The sequence below is a fragment of the Tyto alba genome, unplaced genomic scaffold (assembly GCF_018691265.1).
Source record: "Tyto alba isolate M040663 unplaced genomic scaffold, T.alba_DEE_v4.0 Super-Scaffold_2, whole genome shotgun sequence".
Lineage (NCBI taxonomy): Eukaryota > Metazoa > Chordata > Aves > Strigiformes > Tytonidae > Tyto > Tyto alba.
The window spans coordinates 86,543,880-86,566,518 of NW_024881282.1; the positions used below are offsets into that span (position 1 = coordinate 86,543,880).

Below are 22,639 nucleotides of genomic sequence, written 5' to 3' on the forward strand. Positions count from 1 at the left end.
TTTGGGGCTAGATTTCAGAGGAAAATATAGATGACCCAAGTCCAAAACCAAATAAAATCAAGACTTAATTAAAAAGATCACAATCACAGCTCTACAAAGGAGCTTATACTCCATGGAGAGCTTCTTGTGCTGCCTCTAAGTCCAGGTGCCCAAGGGGATATTGACTGATGCCAGTGGCTGACTTGCATGGAGCAGCAGAACCATCTTGTCTGTTGTCTAGCCCCGTCTGGAAGCTGGAGGTCAGGTTTGGGATGGATACAGCAGTGGCAGCCTGCAGCTCTGGTTTCAGGCAGTGCATGCATGCAACTGTCCTGTTCCCTCATGAGACCACATGTGGTGGGTTGATGCTGGCTGGACACCATGTGCCCACCAAAACCTCTCTATCACTTCCCTCCTTAGCTGGACAGGGGATAGAATGAGAGAAAATATAACAAGAGGCTAGTGGGTTGAGATAAGGATGAGGAGATCACTCAGCAATTACCTTCACAGGCAAAACAGACACGCCTTGGGGAAATTAGTTTAATTTATTATCACTCAAATCAGAGTAGGATAATGAGAAATAAACCCAAATCTTAATACCTTCCCCCATCCCTCCCTTCTTCCCAGACTCAACTTTACTCCTGATTTCTCTACCTTCCCCCTACCAGCAGCACATGGGGACAGGGAATGGAGGTTGCATTCAGCTCACCACACACTGTCTCTGCCACTCCTTCCTCTTCAGGGGGAGGACTCCTCACATACTTCCCCTGCTCCAATGTGGGGGCCTCCCACAGGAGAGAGTCTTCCACGAACTTCTCCAACGTGAGTCATTTCCATGGGCTGAAGCTCTTCACAAGCTGCTCCAGCGTGGGTCCCTTCCACAGGGTGCAGTCCTTCAGGAGCAGGCTGCTCCAGAGTGGGTCTCCCACCATGTAGAAGCCACACCGGTAGCCCCCGCTACCCAAACCTTGCCACGCAAACCCAGTACGCCCCAACAAAAAGATGACAGACCAAATGGAGTCATGTCAGGAGCCATATTGGATTTACTGACATTTTAGAGGGCGACTGTTCTTCCAGCTGTGGCTGAGGCAAGGAAAACCTGCAGGAGGAAAAAGCAATGAGTGCTGGAAAATAACATGGGTGCCATGTTTTGTGATCTTTTCCTACACTGTCTTATGGGTAACATCACAGTATTGCCCTCCTGACATATATAAAACATCTCCATCCATCTGATCCCAAGTTAACATTGCCACTTTAAAGTTATTTGATCTCTACATTTTGCCCTCAAGTTCACAGACAGAGAAGCTGGAATGTGGCTGCCCAGGCCAAAACTGCTCTGGGCCGTGATTGATTTCTAGCTTATGTTTTTCTCCTCTGACCTTTGCAAGCCAAGCGGCAATCGCTCAACATGTGAAAGTCATTGAGAGCAGGAGAGCTGTGACAAGCCATGGGCAGTCTTTCACGGCTCAAAGGACAGCATGGTTCAATCGTAATGTCTTTTGGTACAATCATTTTAGAAGCCAGGGCACTGCTGTGTAGTCCCTCTCTGGACTTGTATATTGAAAACTTGAATTTACAATAGAAAATTACATATTATTTTTAAGGTTTCACTGGATAGATAAGCAGTTTCGAGTAGAAATGCATGTGTCAGTGCTGTTTTGAATCTCTAATACTTTGACTCTCAAGGTTTCTGAGCTGCTTCAGGTACTGAGTGCCTCTGCAAAGGACAGTGAAAATAGGAATATTCCCACACAAAAACAAGATCCTCAATAGTCCCTATGTCTCCAGAGGGAAAAAGAGTCATATAATCTGTTGACAGTTCTCTCAGCTCTAGTATGAGTTTCTTCCTGGCCTCAACCCAGGTAATGAGTGAATGCTGAAATATATAAAGCCTGACAGCCCTTCAGACAGGTTTTTATAGGCACCAGGCACTTACAGCTCCTTTTAATTCCTGAAGAGGACAAATGATCAGTGCTTTCGAAACTCAGAATACTTGTCATGTTTTGCTACATGAGAATAAATTCAAACACATGTGTTTTTTTTTTTCTGATCTGTTTTTGAACTTGGCTGTTTTATTTTAATGCAGTAATTTTTGCATCCAGATATTCAGCTGACATAATTATATGGTGTGAATTTTAACAACAAGCTCAGAGAGCTATTCTGTTGGATTATATATAAAGGGACACTGTTATGTTAAAGAGGAAGAAAAACATGTTTATAAATCTGTGAAATCCCAAAATTAGTAATGCCAAAACAGTGACTCGCATCCCAGTGCTTATGTTTTATTCTACTTTTTGCATTTCACTGATCTTCTGTGATAAAAATAGGCTTTCCCTTTTTGAAAGTCACTTTTGTTTCTTACTGTTTCTTTACTTCATTGACCAAGTTCTTATTCACACCCTTTACCTAAATGCAAATTAAGTCTTGAGGCATTTTGGTTTTCAGCACAAAATAGCAACACAGAAGACTATCTCAACTCAAAAGAGAAGTAATCTTCATTGCAATTTAAAAACAAAAGTTACAGAAACATTTATTTTCTGCTTTACTAAGGTATTATATCTTTTGAAAGTCCTGGTGGTGAGCCATTTTCACATGCTCTGTTGTTTTAATGTGCTTAATACTGACTTTAAAATCTCTTGCATTGTCAGGAAGGAGAAAAAGATTGTAAGTAAGGAATGTGATATGAATTTAAAAATTCTTAGGCTCTGAAGTGTTTTCCATGAGTATTTTCAGGAAGTTTCTCATTAAAATATCTCCTTGAAGGAAATTGCAATTCCTGCAAAATTTTCCAAGGGCTATTCCAGTTTTCTTCTGTCTTTGTCTTGCCATTAGGACAGGGCTGAATTATTTGACCTGAATCAGAGCATGTAGGTTGGCACATGCGCGTTTCACACCCATTTGATGTTCAGCTCCACTGCCTGGCTCTGCCACGGACCCTGTGAGCAGCTCTGGATCAGGCCCACATGCCCTCCCTAAGCAATGCAGGACCCTCTCTGACCACAGCATGGCTGCAGGGTGCTGATGCATTGCAGAAGAATTCACACTCCAGGAAGGTGAGGTTGCAAGCCTTGACTTCCAGCACCACAGAGCCACTGAAGCACAGAAAAGTATTGGATGGACTAAACTAAAAGCATAACAAAAATCTTGGTCACAAAATGAAGTGTCCTGTGACGTCAGACCAGATATCTTTCTAGTTTTGGTATCCTAATTTTGGTATTGACCAGAAAGGGAGTAGAAGACAACTCTGATTTTTCCCTTGTATAAACCATCCCATGCCTTAGTGTTCAGCCATTTGGGAGATGCGACCTTGAAGCTAAGAGGTTTATACGTCTCCATCCTCCTAGTATTTTTGGGGGAGTATGTCAGCTTGGAAACATCTGATTCAAGACCAGTTGGCCAAATTTGAACCAGCAATTGGGAAAGTTGGGGAAGAATTGGGAAGTTAAGGGATGCTTTGAGGATTTTGCTTCTTGCAACCAGCAGGCAGGAAAACTGGCAAAGTCTCATTCAATCCTGGCCAAAATTTCAACATGGTTCAGTAGAAATAGCAGTGTCTCAACAGAGCTTTGGGATTTCAGTAAGATTCTGCCAGAGAAGGTGTGAAGAAGCTGTAATTATAACATCAAAAATATGAAGACTTTACAAGACATTTCTGAGTAGTGTCAGCCTGTGTGGTGTGAAGAGGTACAGTGTATTGGCAAGGAAAAGAGAGGGACAGCTCACAAACATGTTTTTTTTGATAGATGATCAACATATTCAATGCACAAATTCTCATTACCTTCCTGCTGTCCAGCTCTGAGGAAAATCAGCCCAAAGGGCATTTAGCTGTGCCTGAGATTTCTGAAAGTCTAAAGTGTAGCTGCTCTTTGTCCTGAAAAAAAGTTGACTTCTTCAAATAAAAACATTACTTTTTCTCCCCTATTTTTCAGCTGAAAAAATATTTGTTTCATAAATTTGACTACTTTTTGTTTAAGTTTGGGTCTGGTGATTTTTTTTAATCCCCAACCCTTCACAGAATTTTTTTTTTAGCATTTAGAAAATTAGTCTCTGTCCAAGATACCACCCAATACTGATAAGGAAAGCCACTTCCTATTGCAAGACAAGAATGATGGTAACTTGGTTTAACCACTGTAAGTGATGTACTCTGCCTTCTTTGAGCTGTGAGGAGGGGTCCTGGGATCTCAGAACTCAAGTGAAAGAAGCTATTGCCAGCCATGTCTCCACCTGTATGTATACATATGTATATTTATATAAGTGTATAAATATATTCATATGCTTTGTACCAACTAGATGGGCACACAAAGCTAAGCATCCCAAATGAGCAGTTTGACATGCAGTCAAAAATGCTGACAGTGCAAGGACTAGAGCAAAAAATTAATCATGAGATCAGGGACTGGACTGAATTATGTGACAGCTGTAAGAAATGCTGCCATCTCCAGAAAATAGACTGATATTACACAGGAGTTAAAAAAAAAAAAGTCTTTAAACCAGAGAACAAAATTAAACCTGGGGTTGCTTTAATCTGTAACAGACTGGCTTTGCTCATCCCCATATGGTGCAGGTAGCAATGTTAATCCTCCTACAGTCACCTACTAACAAGGAGTGACCCCGTTTTAGCTGCTCCTCGTGGGGGTAGACACAGTGAGGAGCATGTGCACTGCTTGCTTTCCCACTGGGTGAGATGCTGTGATGTGGCTGCAACACTCAGTGTGTTAGAGGTGTGGTAGAGGGGGACTGAGAGGCCTTTGGCTCCCATCTATCCTATGAAATAAAATAGATCTGAAACATGGATGAGCACCAAGACTGGGGTGGCCTGAGCCACATGAAAATGTGAGACAAGAATCAGCTGCAGGAATTACATGGTGTAAAACCTTTCTCCTGACAAGGGCCAACCTAATTCAATGGACGTGAAGTGGGGTTAGGTCACTTAATATGTGTTGTAGAGCCTTCTCCACGTGGAGCCATTTGCTAGGGTAACTGCTCTAAATAAGAGTATAAAGCCACATTGTCCTGTAGCATTAATTGTTTTGACATTCATCATCCTGGAAGCCCTGGGAAGAAGAATTTTTGCTCTTCAGTAAATGGTGTTAAATTGTGTATTTGTATGTATGCGAGTGCTTTCAAATGCAAAGAAAACAAAATCTGAAAATCTCTGCAGAAAAGTGCTCTGGAGGGCTTCCAGCTGGTTTGAGGATTTTAAGAGCCTGTTATAGGATGTACCTTCAAAAGATCAATTTAAATGCTGCCTGCTTTATACTCATTGTTTATAAAGTTGAAAGCATCTCTGATAGTGACTATTCATTCTCACAGCAGTTGCAAGCAGAACAGGAGCAGGTTGGTTTAACTCCATCCCTGCCACATCCTGGAGAGGCAGAGGGAGCAGGTGGCTCTGCAGAGCTGAGCTCAGCTCAGCACAGGCACTGAGGGACTGATGGGGCAAGAAATTGAGTTCTTGCAGTAATTGAGTCTTTCAGCACCTGGCAGGATTGAGTTGACTAGGGCCCCATGTTATTTTGTGTTCAGGATGCACACCAGTACGTGTCTAGCTGTGTGTTGTACAACATCATGTTGTACGGTTCTGTCTGCTGTAGGATCAGTGCTTTGCCCTCCCGCAGAGGGGTTTGTCCTGTTCCCTCTGATGCAATGGAAAAGGCCCATGGAAGATGATCTAGAAGTAGGGAAATGACTGATATATGGATATCCACAAGACAACTAGTGCCAACTATCCTGGGGCAGCATCCATCACTGAGTGCAGAAAATGCCTTTACAGTTCTGCTTGAGCTCTGTGGTTGTAAAAGACGGCCCACAGCTCTGCCAAGAGACCAGACCTGTTCTGCTTTGTGAGTCTGGAACAGTGACCAGAAGTTTGCCTTGAGTGTTTTCTACCAAGGATGCTCTCACAAAGGGGTCAGCAGGTCGTCTGTCATCTCTCTGCAAGGCAGACTGTGAGGGTGAAGGTGAGGGGCTCTTCCCAAGCCTCCTTCAGAGCTGTGTAGGTCTCATCACTGGGGAACAGCATTCCTGTTTGTTTGCTTAGCATCCCTGAGATAGGACCATCACAGGGCATAGGGGCATGATAAAGTTATGTCATTCCAGCTGCCACATCTTGAGAAATACCCACTTAACTCACTCTTGCCTGCTCCAGGTGCTGACAGAGTTCAGAACCTGGCAGTAGCAGACAGGAGCTGTCAGATAACTTTCTCAGGAGAAGAGGAAGTGTAGGTCAGAGACTTTCTGTAAACGTGTCCTCCACGTTCTTCTAACCCTTTAACCTGTAGCACACTGTTGAATTGTCGGTGGTTTCAAGCATGGGTTTTGCTGCTTCCTATTTTTAACATGTTCTATGGCTCTGTAGATCTCAGGCTTAGGAAGCTGTCTCCAATGATTTGTTGCAGCTTGCACTGCTCGGTTACATGTTGCTACTCATAATGATGTACTTAGGGCTGATCTCAAGCAATTTTTCTCCATGGGCTGTTCCAGACAACTGACCTTTGTAAGAAGCAAGGGGAACTTCCAAGTCTCAGCAGAAAACTCAGGCTGAGGCCATCTTTCTTTTCAACAGCATTTATGTACCACTCTGTAGCACCTGGTAGAACATGAACTTCAGAGTTAATCATGCCTCAGTCAAGTTTGCAGTCTTCAGCTTCATAGCTTTAGACAGTTGAGCAACAGAGTTCATATAATGATATTTGGATGCCAATTAACCTAAGAGGTTGCCCGCCTTTTCTTTCCTCAGTTGGCAGAAGGATGCTGCCAAAGTCCCCAGTTTTGGCTTAGATCCCCCAGTTCAATTAAATAGGTGCATCAGATGTTTGCTCAAATCTATGAGCAAACAGAGCACAACTGCTTGTTCTACTGAATATACATGGACTTCAAGTTATGCTTAAAGATGTGTGATAAAATGTAGCCAACTCAATGGACTTACCAGGTAAACCCAGGGGTTTTCTCCTTCCCAGTCCACTGGAGTTGAATCTGACTTATTTGAAGACCCATGAGGTTTCTTCTCTTCCAGTATGATACAAGTGGCTGCTGGCCTGTTGTTGACTAAGCCTCATCACCTCCCTGTGTACCTTCACAAGGATCACCTCTTCAAGTGTTTTTCTGAATGGGCTCCTGAGCTCACATTGTTTCCAAGATGTATGCATCCCCAGACTAAATTGCCCATCCCCACTTGGCCTTCTTACTTGCTTAAACTGACTTGTGTGCACAGACCTCTACAGATGAAAGACCTTCAAACTGAAAACTTGTACCCATTTGGTTTATTGGCAAAATTTGTATTCTTTCACTGGGAGGCCAGATCTGGCCCTGTGCTTGTTGGATGACAGGTGGGCTTTCCAGCCAGACGTCCATTTAAATAAGAGTACTGTAATTAAAAGGATCTGGCTAAAGAAATTGCACAAATTAGAGCAGACAGCTGTTATTTGAAAAGAACACACACTGTTGGTTTTTTAAATAGCCAGCTCTTGGCTTGCTGCCAGACACGCTTACATTAGAACTTATGGATAAAAATCTTCCTTCAACTGTTAAAAATATAAGTGAAAAAAACCCTATTTTCCCCTCAAAAAAATGTGATGGGCAATAGGCAACAAAGGGAACATAATCATAAACTTAAGCATAGCCTGGAGATGACTAAATTCAGATGCATACAGAACAGAGAGGTTTTCGTGAAAAAAAAAAAAAAATACTGCATCCATTTTATTTTATTCATGCATCTATGCACAAAAACTGAGATTCCTGAAACAGAAGTTTAAACTGGGAGCATAACTAATTTCACAGATACTCTTCTTCCAGAAAATGATGCCCCTCCTCTTCTGTAGGTACAATTCAGTGTGGAAGGGATTGGTCTGAATCAGCCTCCAGCTTCTGAGAGGGCCTGGTGGTGAAATTATGGCTGATGGTGCAGCAATGGGACCAGCGTGGCATACATCAAGGGTTGGAAAGGGAACCTGGGTGATCAGTTTTGCTTTTAATTCAATACAGAGATTCCCTTCCATCATTCCTATGTACCAGGAAGAGAGTTTTTCACCACCCTGGCCAAATGGCTGGCAGTTGTATGTAATGGGGGATAAGTACTGGATCTTTTTCCAGGCTTCTCTGACATGAAAGTACTCACTGGACATCCAGAAATATGATTAATTCATGAACCTTCCCACTAGCAAATTACATCTTGCCTTTTTTTAATAGAGCAGCTCTCAGGCTTAACGTCAAGCGTGTGCTTAAAACAGGTTGCAGCATCTAGCCAGGGTCTCTGATAACTTGGAAGTTCAGATCCATGTGTCTCCACAAGAAATGCGCAGGAATGTAGATAACACCATCTTGAGATCCCTCCACTGGATGGATAATGCACTGGGCTGGGAACCAGAAGAGACCTGGGATTTACTTCTGCCTCTTCCATTAGTCAGAGGAAGCTTGTCCCTCTGTCCTTCTGTTATACAGACACTGTAGAGTTACTCATCCCCTTTTAGTGAGCCTTGAGGTCTGCTGGTAAAAATCAATGACACCAGCTGGTTATTAAGTGGATTTGAAATGTTTGCTAATGCTGTTTATACAAATCAGAGCAGAGAGGGTGAGTATGGGCTTAGAGAACAAAGAGGAGAAATGAGGAATCTGAAAAAGAGACTGTTTTCTTTCCAAAAACCTCTCTGTAATATTTTCCTTCCTCTTTTTGAGTGTTTTCTGGGTGAGTTGTGTTGGTTTTTTGCTTTTTTTTTTTTTCTTTTTACTTTTTTCTCACCTTTCTCCACCCCTTATTGTGATATTGTTTTGTTCTCTAGGAAAACCTCTTTTTTGTGATGGAATACCTCAATGGAGGAGACCTCATGTTCCATATCCAGAGTTGTCATAAGTTCGACCTTCCCAGAGCAACGTAAGATGTTATTATTATCTTTTGGCTTGCGGATTGCACACATGGTAGAAGCAAAGACAGAAGCTGCAGACACCAGGGATTTTATTCCCAGCTCTGCTATTGTCCCGTAGATAAAACCTTGGGCAAATCATTTGACCTCTGCACCTTACCTGACTGCAAAGTGGGGATAATGCTTGTTCTGGAAGCAGAACCAGTCTCTACTTCACCTCTTTCCAAACTGAAGAAAACAGACATGCGGGTCATCACCCCACCCCGCCCCAACGATGGACTTGGAGCAAGTCACCTCCTCTCCCTGTCCTCTTTCCCCTCCCACAGAAGGCTTTTTAGAGTCCATCCACACAGTTGATTTCAGTCCAACATGACCTTGCTTTGCATTCTTGGTCAACCAGGAAAGCTATTTCTCCCTGGAACATTACAGACGCCACTACACCCTTGTCAGCTTTGCATCTGCCCACAGGCTTATCCTTTAGCCTGCAAACCAGGGACTTCCTTCTAGCCTGTGACCTGGATTCTGTATTTTAGACTAACCTCAGCATAGTCCCTCAAACGTTTGTTCAGAGGTGAAAGCTGAGCTGGATAGAAGCTGTCCTCTAGGCTGCCTTGCTTGCTGGATTAGTCCCCTTCCCAGGATTTCAGTCCCTGAAGCAAAGAGGGGTTCCAGAGAGACCATTCAATCCAGCTGAGACCTTACCTCTGGAAGTGCCTCCACTGTCCATAAACAGCCCCAGGCATGCCTGAGATCTTATTTACATGGCCCGTGGATGATGGTAATTTTAAAGCAACCTACATGTGTCTGCTCTGAATTGCAGCAGCCCTGGGGCTGCTCTTTGCTGCACTCATCGAGTTCTTGCTCAGTCCGTAATTGGAGGCCCAACCTCCACCCCAGGTTTACCACCATCAAAGAAATCCCACAGATGCATTTTCAGCCACCTGTAGGACCAAATATCTTGTTCTTTAGAATACTGGGTGGCCTGTAGTCAAGCTGCAGGAATTGCTTAAGATGAGGTTCATGGTCCAGTGATCAGAAGTGAAGCTGTTGTTTGTTAGAAGTAATGGGATTTTCCCTTTACCCCTTTCAGGTTCAAGGGGGGGGGAAAAGAGATAAAACCTATCAAAAGTACAAAAGGTAAATTTAAACAAAAAATTAATATACCAACAGAGAATTAAAAACTTATTTAGCTTTGATTAAAGTAAATAGAAGAATTATAATAAATGAAAGGTGCTTTTAATTCTCCTGCAAGCAAAAGGTATTTTGAAAGTCAATATTGAAACCACTATAGGAATTAATTTTTATTTAATAAATAAAAAAAAAAAACTCATTTAAATCAGTGTTTAATTTGATGATTTTTTTCAAAAGCATCTGACTTCAGAATTAGGGGGCAATGCACTGAAGACTGAGGGAGCAGAGCTGTACAACACTGGAGGGGCATACGATCCTGTGGTTACATTCTCTTCCAGGAGAGCACTTTCATTGTGCAATGGTGCTTCAGTCTTATGCTGCCTCTTTGCAGCAGGATCTGGTGTTGTCCTTTATGCTGGAATGTGATGAGAACAAAGATCTCAAACTTGAAAGGATGCTGGAGGAAGGTCAACAGGCTGCTAGCTAGTCATATCTTGGATAAATTTTCAAAAGCACGTCATAAACCTGAGCAGTGAAGAGGTCTGTTTGACAAGCCAAGCACCCTGCCTGTGGTCCCCAAACCTGGATGCCCACCTGCCTGTCCTGTTGCTGGGACCACTCCGCTGTTTGTGCAGCAGCTGCTGAACATGGCAAATTAGAGCTGCTCTTCCAAGGTCTGAGGCATTAACTGTAATTTGCAGTTTGCAGTCTGGTGCATCACTGTAACTCATTGAATTACTTTAAATATGTAAATAAGGGAGAGGCAGAGACACCACCTAGCCTGCCTTCCTTGTGGCAAGGACTGTATCTTGAGGCGAGGCAGGGTAGGCTGTAGGAGCTGGGTGGTGGGTTTTTGCTCCACAGCTCATCTGGAGACATTCTTGTGCACTGAAGGACATGTCCTCAGAGTCAGTTACGTATAAAAAAATTGCAGCTAGCCATGCAGTGTGGCTCCCAAATCCCTGAAGATGAGTAGGCTCCAAATCCCTGGCATTTCGCAAAGTGGTTTCAGTGGGGGTTGGGCTTCTAGCTGTGTGTCATGCTTTTGGGAATCTCACATCATCCATCAGCTACCTGTAAAAAACAGTTACCCCAAGCCTTATGGAAATATTCCAAGCCTTCTGGGAACTTAATGAAATTTTGGAGCCTGTGGAGACAAAGTTTTTATCTTTTTGAGTCCTATTGAAAGCACCTATTGGGAAGTATTGATTCTAACATGTGCCTTTTGTTGCTCAGGTTTTATGCTGCTGAAATCATATGTGGGCTCCAGTTCCTCCATTCCAAAGGCATAATATACAGGTAATTTTACTCTTTAATGTCTAATATGTTAAACCTTTTCTGCTCCGCCTGCAAGCACTAATGGTAACTGAGAGACTGCTGCTTGGATGTACTTACTAGTGTTGCATTTCTATGCAGATTTCCTTTTTACAGAGTCTGACTGTTTTACATTGAAGAGATAACATAGAAAAGGCAGTTTTGAGCCCTTCTTGAGAATCCAGTCCTATTTCAGTTAACATTAAAACAAGCCCTTTTATGTATTTACAGAGTCATTCATATAGCACCCAGCATATAGGCAGCCAGTTTAAGCTTTCTGTGTATGAAGGTAAATAAAGTCAAGGTAGCCATGAGAAATTTGGTATATCTGCTGTGCTGGTTACCCCGGGACAGTGGTGACAAGCTCAGTTCAAGTAACAACAGCAGGGAGGCAGTGATATACCTTAATTTTTGGGTTATTAACCAGTCTGCTGTGCACAGTTCCATGGGGAAATGTGGTTCATCTTACCTACCATCATGAATCTGAGCTAGCCACCCCAACTCCTCTTGTAATAAGCAGAGAGGAGTGGGCTTTTTTAGGTTCATCAGACCTGTAGTAGAGTGTGTATGAGAAGTGCCCGTTTCTACCAGTGGGGTCCACAGAGAGCTGATGGGGTCTAGGTGGGACACTGCAGGCAGCTGCACTCAGACAGAAGAGTCCTCTCCCAAAGTTACTGTTATGAACTTAGTCCACAATGCATCGATCTATCAGATCCCAAGGAGAAGTCCTCTATTACAAAATTGACCACTCCAAATTCTGCTCGACTTCCCTAGGAGCTCCAAAGTTATGCATGGATGCTTTGATCTAATGCACAAGTGTTGTGCTTCAGACCTATATAAAAGGACAGAGACAAGACGGGAGCAAAATGGCCACAGAAATTGGGCCACAGTCTGCTTCCCATGGCTGAAAGGAGTAACTGAATTTCTGGGGAACTCTAGTCCAGCTCATCTTCATGACAAAAGTTAGTTACTACAGTGCAGCCTTCTGTAAAAGAAGGAAGCAAATAGCTTGTCACAAACAAATGGGAAAACTTACTAAAGCAACGATGTTTGCTGAAACCAAAATGAGCTTATTTCAATGTTTGTCATGTACTGTGAACATTAGAACAAATACTAAAAGTGAACGACTTGTTTACAATCCACTCTCCCATTAAAACGCAAGCTTTGATTCATATAAACTTGCCTTATTATTTCTTATTAGTACTCATGTGGGAGCCATTTATAGTCTTTATTGACCAATGATGGTGATTGTGTAAACACGAGATCAATATACATGGCATTAAGCTAAGATGATCTCTGGGGTCTCAGCAAGTTTCTGGCTCTAATTATTGTTCTGGATGACTGAAGGGAAACATTTTCTGAAGTGCCCAAATAGCTTAGTTACGTCTGTCATTTTTACTCAGACTTCTCAGAAAAGTTGATTAAAAATATCTGCAGAATATTGTGAGTTTGTGGCAGGACTGTTAATGCTGACATTTTGTTTCTGATTCACATTTTTTATTTGGAATTGCTATGCCAGTGGTGTGTCAGAGTTTGGGACCCATTTCCTCATGAAAGGAGAGAGATGTTTAGAGTCTGGAGCCTTGGGAAACGTGGGCAATTGGGATAGCTAGATAATGGGTAGCATGGTGATAGGAAGAAATAACTCATTCCCAGGAGCCCGTGCATCATTGCTTTGGGTATCAAGCTTTGAGAGAAAAGATTTAACCAGTCCTGCTCATTTTTCCTTTTTTCATTGAAGACAATGACAATGAGGTCAGTTGAGAATGCACAGCCATCAGTATCTCAGTCAGAGCTAACCAAGCACTTAGGAAAGTGAATAGAAATAATTTTTGAAACTACATCACTTGCAATGTAGTAAGAATAATGAACCCAGCTGCTGTGTCTCACACACCCATGTTTGGAAATGTTGTCTTAAATTTTAATGAATGAGCTGAGGTGGTTTTGGCAGAAACTCCAATCCCTGGAGCCAGTGAGTTTGAAACTCATCAAAATAATGAAAGCGAACTGTAGGTGATGGGTTTTTTGTTTTGCTTCGATCTACCAGATGAATAAAAGCAGTGCTGGCAGCCAGAGATTGATCTCAATGGTGTAACTAAAATAAGTCATTCCAGCTGGAAATTGTGACAACATGACTCTCTGCCACTTGGAAGGCAAATGTCTTGGTTGTCTCTATATTTCTTTTTGATTGATGACTCCTGCTTTTTCTTGGGCCATATTCTAGCAGCAAAGAACAATTACCCCATGACAACAATTTAGTGTGTAGACACTACAAGGTCCCCCACCCTGACTGGGACCTGGCTGAAGCAAAATGAGGAGCCTTGCACAGAGGGAGGCTGAACACGCATCTTTCTTGCAATTGTAAGCAATTATCTCAGGAGTATCACGCATTAGAAATTATCTTGAGGGAGTCAAATCCATTTCTGAAGACAAAAAAAGGAAAACCAAAAAAACCAAAAACATCGTAAAACAATTGTCACCGAGAGAGTAGTGGTAGAGGCAGCCTCATGGTTAGGACCCTTGCCTGAGATGTGGAGAATGTGTGTAGGCTGTGAAACAGCAGAGGTTGCAAAAGACCAGTTGTATCCTCAGCTGTGGGCACAAGCAAATGTTGTGTCTGGGTGCTTTGGGAGCTCTGAGAAGGAGCGGTGATTGCTAGCAGAGGATAAGCAGTGCAGGAATGTGGGTCCTCTGAGACCATATAACCCAAATTCTATGTACATCCCAGATGAAGTGCAGCATCGTTGGTCCAAACATCTCCCTGAATCATTTTTTTCAGTGAAAAATAAAACTTTTAGGTAATATATAAAAAAAAAATTAAGATAGAAGCCATGCCAGCCTTCCTTTCTTCCTGCCTTTTTCTTTCTTTCTTTACATGCTTCTCTCTCCTTTCAGATATTGTTCCCACGTGAGGACCTCTTTGTTCTCTGTCAATGGCCATGATTCATCAGCTCACTTGCTTTTATTTCCTTCTCTGCATTTCTTTTTTTTTTTCCCTCTCTGGGCTCTTTCCTTCCTCAGAGCCTGAAACGTCTGACAACAGCTTGGCAGTTCTGTGTGAAGACCTTTGTAAATCCCCAGGGCTCAGATAGTGCAGCCCAGCAGTGAAAAAGTGGTGGGTGTTCTGCTGATGTCTGGGATTATTCTGACCTTCTGCAAGCCATGAAGGGATTGTGTGTCCTTACATCTTCCAATATTTGTAGAACCTGCTCTGGGAGGGCGATCAGGCAGTAGCTTCAGAGTACTGAGACTCCCAGGGAAGAAGAAAGTGAGCATTAGCTGGTCCCTTCCCACTCACCTTCTCCAGACTGTGTTAGGGCAAAAGAATCAGCTGGCACAAAGCCCTTTTTAGCTTTAATACTCTGCATCCTTGAAGGAGACAGCTTTTAGCAGATGTCTTGGGCAAAGTCTCCTCTAGCAAATGAATCAATGCTGGGACAGGAGGAAGGAGGAAGAGGGATATTGAAGTCCAAGAGAGAAGCTCCTCATTCCGCCCTCAGCCTTCCTTTGTAATTGCAACATGTACGCACTGCATAGAGGCAGATAACAAGTTAATGTGTAACCTGCTAAAATAACTTTTGTGCCACTGTAACACTTTAAAGGAGCATTTTCTTCTCTTCCTCCACAGAGACTTGAAGCTAGACAATGTCCTCTTGGACAATGAGGGGCACATCAAAATTGCTGACTTTGGGATGTGCAAGGAGAACATGTTTGGAGATGCAAAGACAAGTACTTTCTGTGGGACTCCTGACTACATTGCTCCTGAGGTAGGTGTGGGGTCCAGGGAGGTCAGCAAGCTGCTGTGGTACAGAGAATGTGTCTTAAGGCATGACTGTCTGACTGTCAGTCAATAGTGGAGGGTGCAAAGAGTAATAATTTTATTTTGAGGAGCTCCAGGCTAGAAACTGAGTTTCAATTTGACTCACAGTCTGCATTATTGTCTGGCATTGCATATTTTTGTGGCTAATTAATTTTCTGTGCAAATGGGCCTGGGAAGCAAGTGGTGCTTGGCTTAAACCAAGAAACGGAATGTTTAATGGAAATCCAGTGTAGGCTGTGGCAGAAGAAGCTCCAAGAGGTAGATCCTGCAATTCAGGGACAGAAACAGCATGAGAAATGGGAAGCATGTTCCCTACCTAGCTAATAGTAGGCTTCCATGTCTGTACAGGCTCCTTGATAGCTGGTAGGGAGCTATGGGCTCTACTGAGGGATGATGTTCATCTCAGCCTAAGAGAAAAAATATAGAAAGGTGGGAGAAAATGCCCACCTGGAGCTGATTCTCCCTTCTCATTAGTTAACCACCTTTTAGATACAGAAGAGAGGCTGGGTCCACAATAAAGCAGAGATTGGAATTCACCTTCCCTCTGGGATATGCTGTGATGTGTGAATAAGGATGGCACCCATAACTTGGACTTCTCTCTTACTCAGACAGGTTCTTAGCTGGCTGCAAACAGTCTGCATCATGAGCATCCTCCCAAAGCTGAATAAGGCACTATATGCTCTGAAAAGGTTCTGCCATCAGATGTATAACCTTAAAACTGAGCACAGGCTTGAAAGTCTGTCTAGATAAAAAACAACCAGTAGCTGCTTGTAAAAAGGGTGGAAATGCATAAACATGAGAGTGGTCATGCATCCTGATTTTTTCCCTCTAAATGGCAGCAGTCAGGGGAGAGGTGTTGGTGTCTAGAGGACAGCTGGCACCTGATCTGCTAACTCTGGGCTCTGGACTACCTGATTCTCTGTTTCGGCTTTGCATGATGCCAGAGCACCTCTCATGCCACTGGGATGGAATGAATCCATCCCTGGAGGACATGCCTCCACTACCTGCCTCCTGGTGAAGGAGGCTTTAAAACTAGAGATGATGGAGTTGTATCAGGGCCAGGATGTGCTTGAGCTAACACGGGCAAGGCACAGCTTGTAACTCGTGTTAAGGTCCTCCTCTGTCCACTTGACTCAGGAAGTCTGGGCCTTTCATGAAGACAGTCTCCAAGCTCCATGAAAAAACATACCAACAATTCCTCTTCTCCTGCAGTTGATATCTACTGATACTTGGTGGAGAAAAGCTAAACCTGGCCTCCATGTGCCCATGAAATAAAACTAGGTAGTCACAGACACCAGACTCCAGATTGCCCATAGTGAGATCCTTTGCTCTTCCTCTATTTTTTTCCATTTTTTTCACTGACAGAAAATTATTATTTTGTTTGTTTTCCAGTAAATTTAGATATTTTCAACTAGATCCCTCCAGAAAAGATAAAGCTCCCTTAACCTTGTGACTTCACACAATGATAGATCTTACTGTGGAGAGGCTTTGACTAATCAGGTGGCAAACTGGGGCCAAAGAAAACATTTTTCAGCTCAGAGAAGAACCTACGAATCGTGCATGCATCATGTATGACATCACTCTGAAATCCATTTATTTGCTTTTCAAGATCCCATTTCCTGATTTTAGTATTTTCGTGATGGATATTAGTACTTTCCAAATAGCTTTTAAAGCTTTTGGGTTTTTTTTCCCTCCACTATAATTCATTGATTTTTTACTGTGCACCAAGGGCTTGATTCTGATCTAGGTTACACCACAAGGGCTGGTCTCTTCAAATCAATTGGATTTGTATTGCCTAAGATCAGGTGTAAGTGTTCTCTCCAACCAAGCTACAACTGTCTTTTATTCCACTTCAATATGCTTTTATTTAAAAAAAAAAAAAAAAAAAAAAAAAAAGCTATTTTCTGATCCTAAAAAAGAGCCAAGTGATAATCCATTATCTGTTATTTTACTTCATGGAAAAGATAAAGACTAAAATAGCTCAGAGTTTTATTTCTGCATCATCATCTATTTTAGACATTCAACGAGTGAATATAAAACATTTTACCTCTAAATTGAAAACACTGATAAAGTTTATGGATCATCTCTCCCGCCAGAGGCAGGAGCACTGGACTTTTTGTCAGTATTTCAATGCAGCTGCTAGCACTGTAATTTGTTACAGACCCAGCACCTTAGCTACAGGCCGTGCAAATAAGGGGCTTTGGGTCACTAGACAAGCAATTTTTTTTTATTTCAAAAAATATTTGACAAAAAAAAAAAAAAAAAAAGAAAGACTTAACCTGAAATGAAATTTCTTAGTTTATTTTTTCCAGAAAATTACAAAGCTAATTAATCTTTTCTTTGACTGCCATAAAACATTTAATTTCAATTTCCAGACATTTTATACTTTAAAAGCTAAAGCCTTATAAAAATAATGTGCCTTTTCAGAAGGAAAGGTTGGGATGATTTTGTTTATAAATAATCTAGCAGAAATATATTAGGGAGTCTTGCTGATTCCTTTTTATGTCTCTGAGTGAAACACAATGGATATATTACATCTTATATTCAAATAGCTTTTTTGTCTTTTTTACATCTCCTCTTTTAGTGTTTTTGGAGACAGATGTGCTAGTCATGAACACTCTACATCAGCTTGGCTTTAGACTTCTGATATTAAGTCTTTCTTTGTTAAATGCTGCATGTACATCAGAGTAGGATACTTCTCACCCAATGTGAGGAAATTCATCTAAAAATAGTGCATTAGGTGGCAATTTATAGTGTTGTAGAAGGACAAGTATCCCCAAAGCCAAGTCATCCCTTCCTATCTTAGGCGTGGAAGTCAGTTAAATCACTGTTTTCCCTCCACTGACTATAGAGAGACTCTGGATAACTAAATTAATAAGACACAACTTTTAGGCGATAAGATGAATCTGGAACCAAGTGGCAATTTCCAAGTAATGAAGACAAGGTATGAAAACAGTCAAGAAATTGCTCACCCTCTTCCACTGTACGTCAGAGCCAGCAGTAAAGATCACTTCTCTAAATCATAATTTTTCAACTATCAGCAGTTTCACATGTACTGATCTGGATAGTTGTTTTCACTGGTATTAAGCCATCTCCAGGGCTTGTCATTGATACCTACACTGTAGCTATGGTATAGGGGATCACACTGCAAACAAGCTGTGGGTTCAAGAGTAAAAATTATGCCTTAAAATTAACTGTTACCCTCTCCAGCTCTAAAATCCTGATAAGGATCCTAGACATCATAGTCATCACATGTACTTTTAGACATCTGCAAAGTAAATATCTATATATGAGCAAGTTGTCTAGGGTCCTTGATAACAAAGAGAGAAAAACAGGGGGGTATATTTTATAACAGGTAGATATTTAGATGGATGTCTAAAATTGGAACTAATTCTCTTCCTTGACTGTAGAAGGAGCTAATGATAAATGTTTCAGCTCTAGGTATCTCCATAAGAGATACCTAAAGGCAGGTGAGATTAATTTTACTTCCCCAGAGGGGAAGTTTGAGAACTTGTTGGTGTCTGACAAAATTTGTAGGACAAAAAAATGGCACATCCCTTCTTAGGGAAGGTTGTCACTCCAGCCAACCCTCCCTGTCCCTCGCACACTGGATGTAGGCATCACTTTATAGTTGACACAAAAAGGCACAAACCAATGAACTGACAGAGGACAAATTCCCATTCCTCTACCTGTAACTCAATTGGTCTCAAGAGGACAGACCAGAAACCACTTTCTCATGTTTTTCCTGGGGCAGATTTTGCTGGAATAGATTCACACCATTTCTACTAACTGATAGTCCTGAAGTACCTTTACACTGCCACACTTGTAATTTTAAAGTACACCTTTTGGGAGTTAAATCAGTCGCAGAATGATAATGCTTAACCATTTGTCTTCTTGGACTTCATGAGCATGATTTGAAACCCTGGGATAACTTGGGGTTCCAAAAAATAAACTTTTTATGTTTGATATCTCTCTGGTAGCCAAGGATTTGTTCAAGTAACTGAAGAGTTACATGCAACCTGTTATCTGTAGGGTGAAGGACTGTTTTGGCACCCAGGTGCGGCTGTGACTTGGAGCCCCTCAAACCACAATCTCTGCACCATGGGCAGATGCTCTGGTTCATGCTGCAGGCAGGGAGAAGTGCCTCTGCTATCCCACTCAGTGCAAAGTGGCTGTTGAAACGTCACAGTTTGGCCACCCTTCTGAAGCTGAAACACTCAAGTCAGATATTTTGCATCTGTCACTCCTCTCTTTGGGCAGATACTGCTGGGGCAGAAGTACAACACCTCAGTTGACTGGTGGTCCTTTGGTGTCCTCCTGTATGAGATGCTTATTGGACAATCTCCTTTCCATGGCCAAGATGAAGAGGAGCTTTTCCAGTCTATCCGTATGGATAATCCATTCTACCCTCGCTGGCTTGACAAGGATGCAAAGGACATTTTGGTGAAGGTAAGAAATACCACACATCAAATGAAAGTCTTTTTGCCAGAACTGTCATCTTTGACTTGTGCATCTTCAGCTACTGTTCAGAGAAAAAAATTTAGTGTGATAGGACCAGAGAGCGCCACTTTCTTGTCTGTGGACCTCAAAGCACACCTTGCCTCAGTCATAAGGCCATTGTTGTGTCTTCTTTCTCCTAAGTTGTGATGATGGCTCCTCACATCCCATAAGTAGAGTCACAGGGTATCAGATACCAGCAGAGATCAGTTTCCTTGCAGAGCAATCCCTAAGGTGCAAGACATGTTAACTCCTTGAGAAGATATTCTGCCAGGCTTCAAACTACGGGTTACAGTGACTCTCTTGATAATTATGGATTTGAAGCAGTTCTTGTGCCTCAGAGATATAAGGACATCGAGAGTAGATTGCTTTGGTGTTCATCTTGATTTTCAGTATAGAATATTTTGCATCTTTGCATTGAACTACAGAGCAGGAAAACAAAGCCTGGGCTGTGTCCTGAAGTGGAGGAGCTACTCAAGCTAGTAGCACCATGTCATCTGGATTTTTGGCCCTTTGAATCTCCTACATAGCAATACTCAGTGTCCTTTCTCAGTGGAGCAGTCTTCTGTTTCCCTCTAATGGGCATCCTCCTCATCTTTTAGGTTCCCTTCCATTCATACGCCTTTTTTTTCATTTCCTCCATCTCAGCCCCATGCCATTTAGCATTGTAGCTTTTCTGGGTTGGGATGCAAATTATTCTAGAGTTGCAAGATCAAAATGCAATGAAATTACAACTAGTCTAACAAGTTACCTCTACTCACCTGGGCTTTGGACTGATATTGAGCATGATCTAAGCTAAGGCATTTTAACTTGAGATGGAGCATAATGAGAGAGCATGTACAAAGACTTATAATGGCTCAGCTGATGTGAGGAAACTTGTTCAGCACAAGATTTTGGTCATATTTGACTTACAGTCCCTATCTTGACTTTCACATTTACAAACTGACAGAACAATATATAATATTCCACTACCAAAAAACATGGAGAACAGGAGATTATTTTGGCATCTGTTCTGTGCACAGCAGGGATCAGATGTTTAGGTATCACTATTAAATGATAATAATGAAGACAATCAAAAGCAGTTGTTCAGGAAGATATACCATAGCAGACTGAGATTTTGAATGTCTATTTCTGGGACATATGCTGACATCTTTCTGGACAAATAGCCTGTACTTCTGTCAAGATTAGAGACAGTAATCATCCTTATATCAATCAGTAAACTTCCTTTCTTAGGAAAACAAAACATATTCTCCATTCTGGGCTATTCTCATTGTCACCAACTCCGGATAATTACATATTCCACCCTGCTTAATACCTGTGTTATCAGCTCAGAATTTAACCTATGAAATCTGAACTGCTGTGTAATCAGTTATCTGTAGGACACTTCAGTTTTGGTATGTCTTTGTCCACAATGTTCACCAAAACCCAATGCCTGGGTGTTTTTTCAAACAGGCCCTCAATGATCCATACATTAGATTCTTTTGCTGCCACTTTTGGCATTAGATATTTCTATTTGTTCTTTGCTGAGTAGTATCTATTATATGCCAAATCGAGTAGCAAGAAACTTCTACCACATGTAATCCAAGTTCCATTTTGAGATGACCACTGAAGTATGACATATTGGCTATATTTAAGTCAGCTGCTATCAAGTGTTGCCACTATTCCTCTTCACTGATTAGGATCTAGGATCTGGTGCTCTATGGGCCAGCTGGCCTGGAGACCCTAGACATTTTACTGCAGATATAAAGATGAATTTTAAACTATTCACACCCACCATTATAGCAACACTTCAGCACTACATCCTGCTCACAAACGCTGAGAGGAGCTCTGAAATATTTAGCACTCCTGAAACTCTCCCCCAGAAACACTTCAGCTTCTTCCAGAGCCAAATGGCTGCTGCATCACTATAAAAACATCTGTGACAAAACAGGCAATGTTTACACTAAACTGAAGTGTGGGCTCAGACCTGCATGTAGCTGATGGTGAAAAGATATGCCCCCACTTCTAACTTTTCCCTATCTTCAGCAGAATTAGTCATCCAAAGCAGTTATAGCCTGCAATATGCATCAAACACAAGCTATCTGAATAGGGAGTCTTCTGACAAGGTAGATGGTTGTCAGCATGTAAGCTAGTCAGTGGAGAGAAGCAAGCACTTCCAGGGTGTCTTCTATCTCATCTTTAAATGTGTAAAGGAGGTCAGGTGTTTTTCACCTAAGATGACTGTTCTTGTTCTTTATTAATTATAAAGGGTCAAATACTGACACTCCAAGTATCCAAAGGTATAGGAGATGAATGCAACCCCCACATAGACTAGGCTAGTATTTTCACAAATTATGCTTCTATTTCAACTGCAAAAAAACTTCTGATAACAAGAAATTGTCCAGAAAAAAGCTCGTAAGTACAATCCAGATATTTCACCTATGTAGTTGCATATTTGCATGCTCAGGCACATATGTTGTTGCCACTGTAGCAAATCGTTCTCTCTCTCCTGTAAAGGGAAAATATGACCAGGGTCTCTCAGTTTTGCTATCTGAGGCTGAGAATCCAGAATGGTTCCCCATTCAGAAATCTAGTAAGGTAGAAGAGTCTTCACATTCTCACCAGCCATGCTTGAGTTTGAAGTCTGAGACCCTATCTGGTAGGACTGTCCTAAAGAACACATGGTTATTGATAAAAGACTAAGGTATTTCTCTTTCTTCAACATTCTAGCTTTTTGTGAGAGAACCTGAGAGGAGACTAGGAGCAAAAGGGAACATCCGCCAGCATGCTTTTTTCCGGGACATAAACTGGGAAGCTTTAGAAGAAAGAAGGATGGAACCTCCTTTCAAACCAAAAGTGGTAAGGATGCATCTTCTTTCCATTCCACCCATCTCATGTATTTCTTTTCTGACTCATTAATTCCCCAAATATTTAAACTGTCCAGCACATGCTAACAGTAAACCAAAGCAAGGACCCACTGTGATGTTATAAACCCACATATTTAGGGTCTCTGTCCAAAATCTTCAGACATGGGCCTTTAATTTCAAAGACCTCAAATCCTGTT

General features: G+C 41.9%; 1 protein-coding gene across 4 annotated transcripts in view; it reads left to right on the forward strand.

The window, feature by feature from the left end:
* PRKCQ (protein kinase C theta) overlaps positions 1 to 22,639 on the forward strand; it is a 68,059-nt gene that overhangs the window by 42,158 nt on the left and 3,262 nt on the right. For all 4 annotated transcript variants that reach the window (XM_042793058.1, XM_042793057.1, XM_042793060.1 and 1 more), the window contains 5 exons: positions 8,754 to 8,845; positions 11,202 to 11,264; positions 14,908 to 15,046; positions 19,360 to 19,548; positions 22,306 to 22,434. In XM_042793058.1, coding sequence (XP_042648992.1) covers positions 8,754 to 8,845; positions 11,202 to 11,264; positions 14,908 to 15,046; positions 19,360 to 19,548; positions 22,306 to 22,434 — 612 coding nt within the window. The remainder of the gene's footprint in view (positions 1 to 8,753; positions 8,846 to 11,201; positions 11,265 to 14,907; positions 15,047 to 19,359; positions 19,549 to 22,305; positions 22,435 to 22,639) is intronic.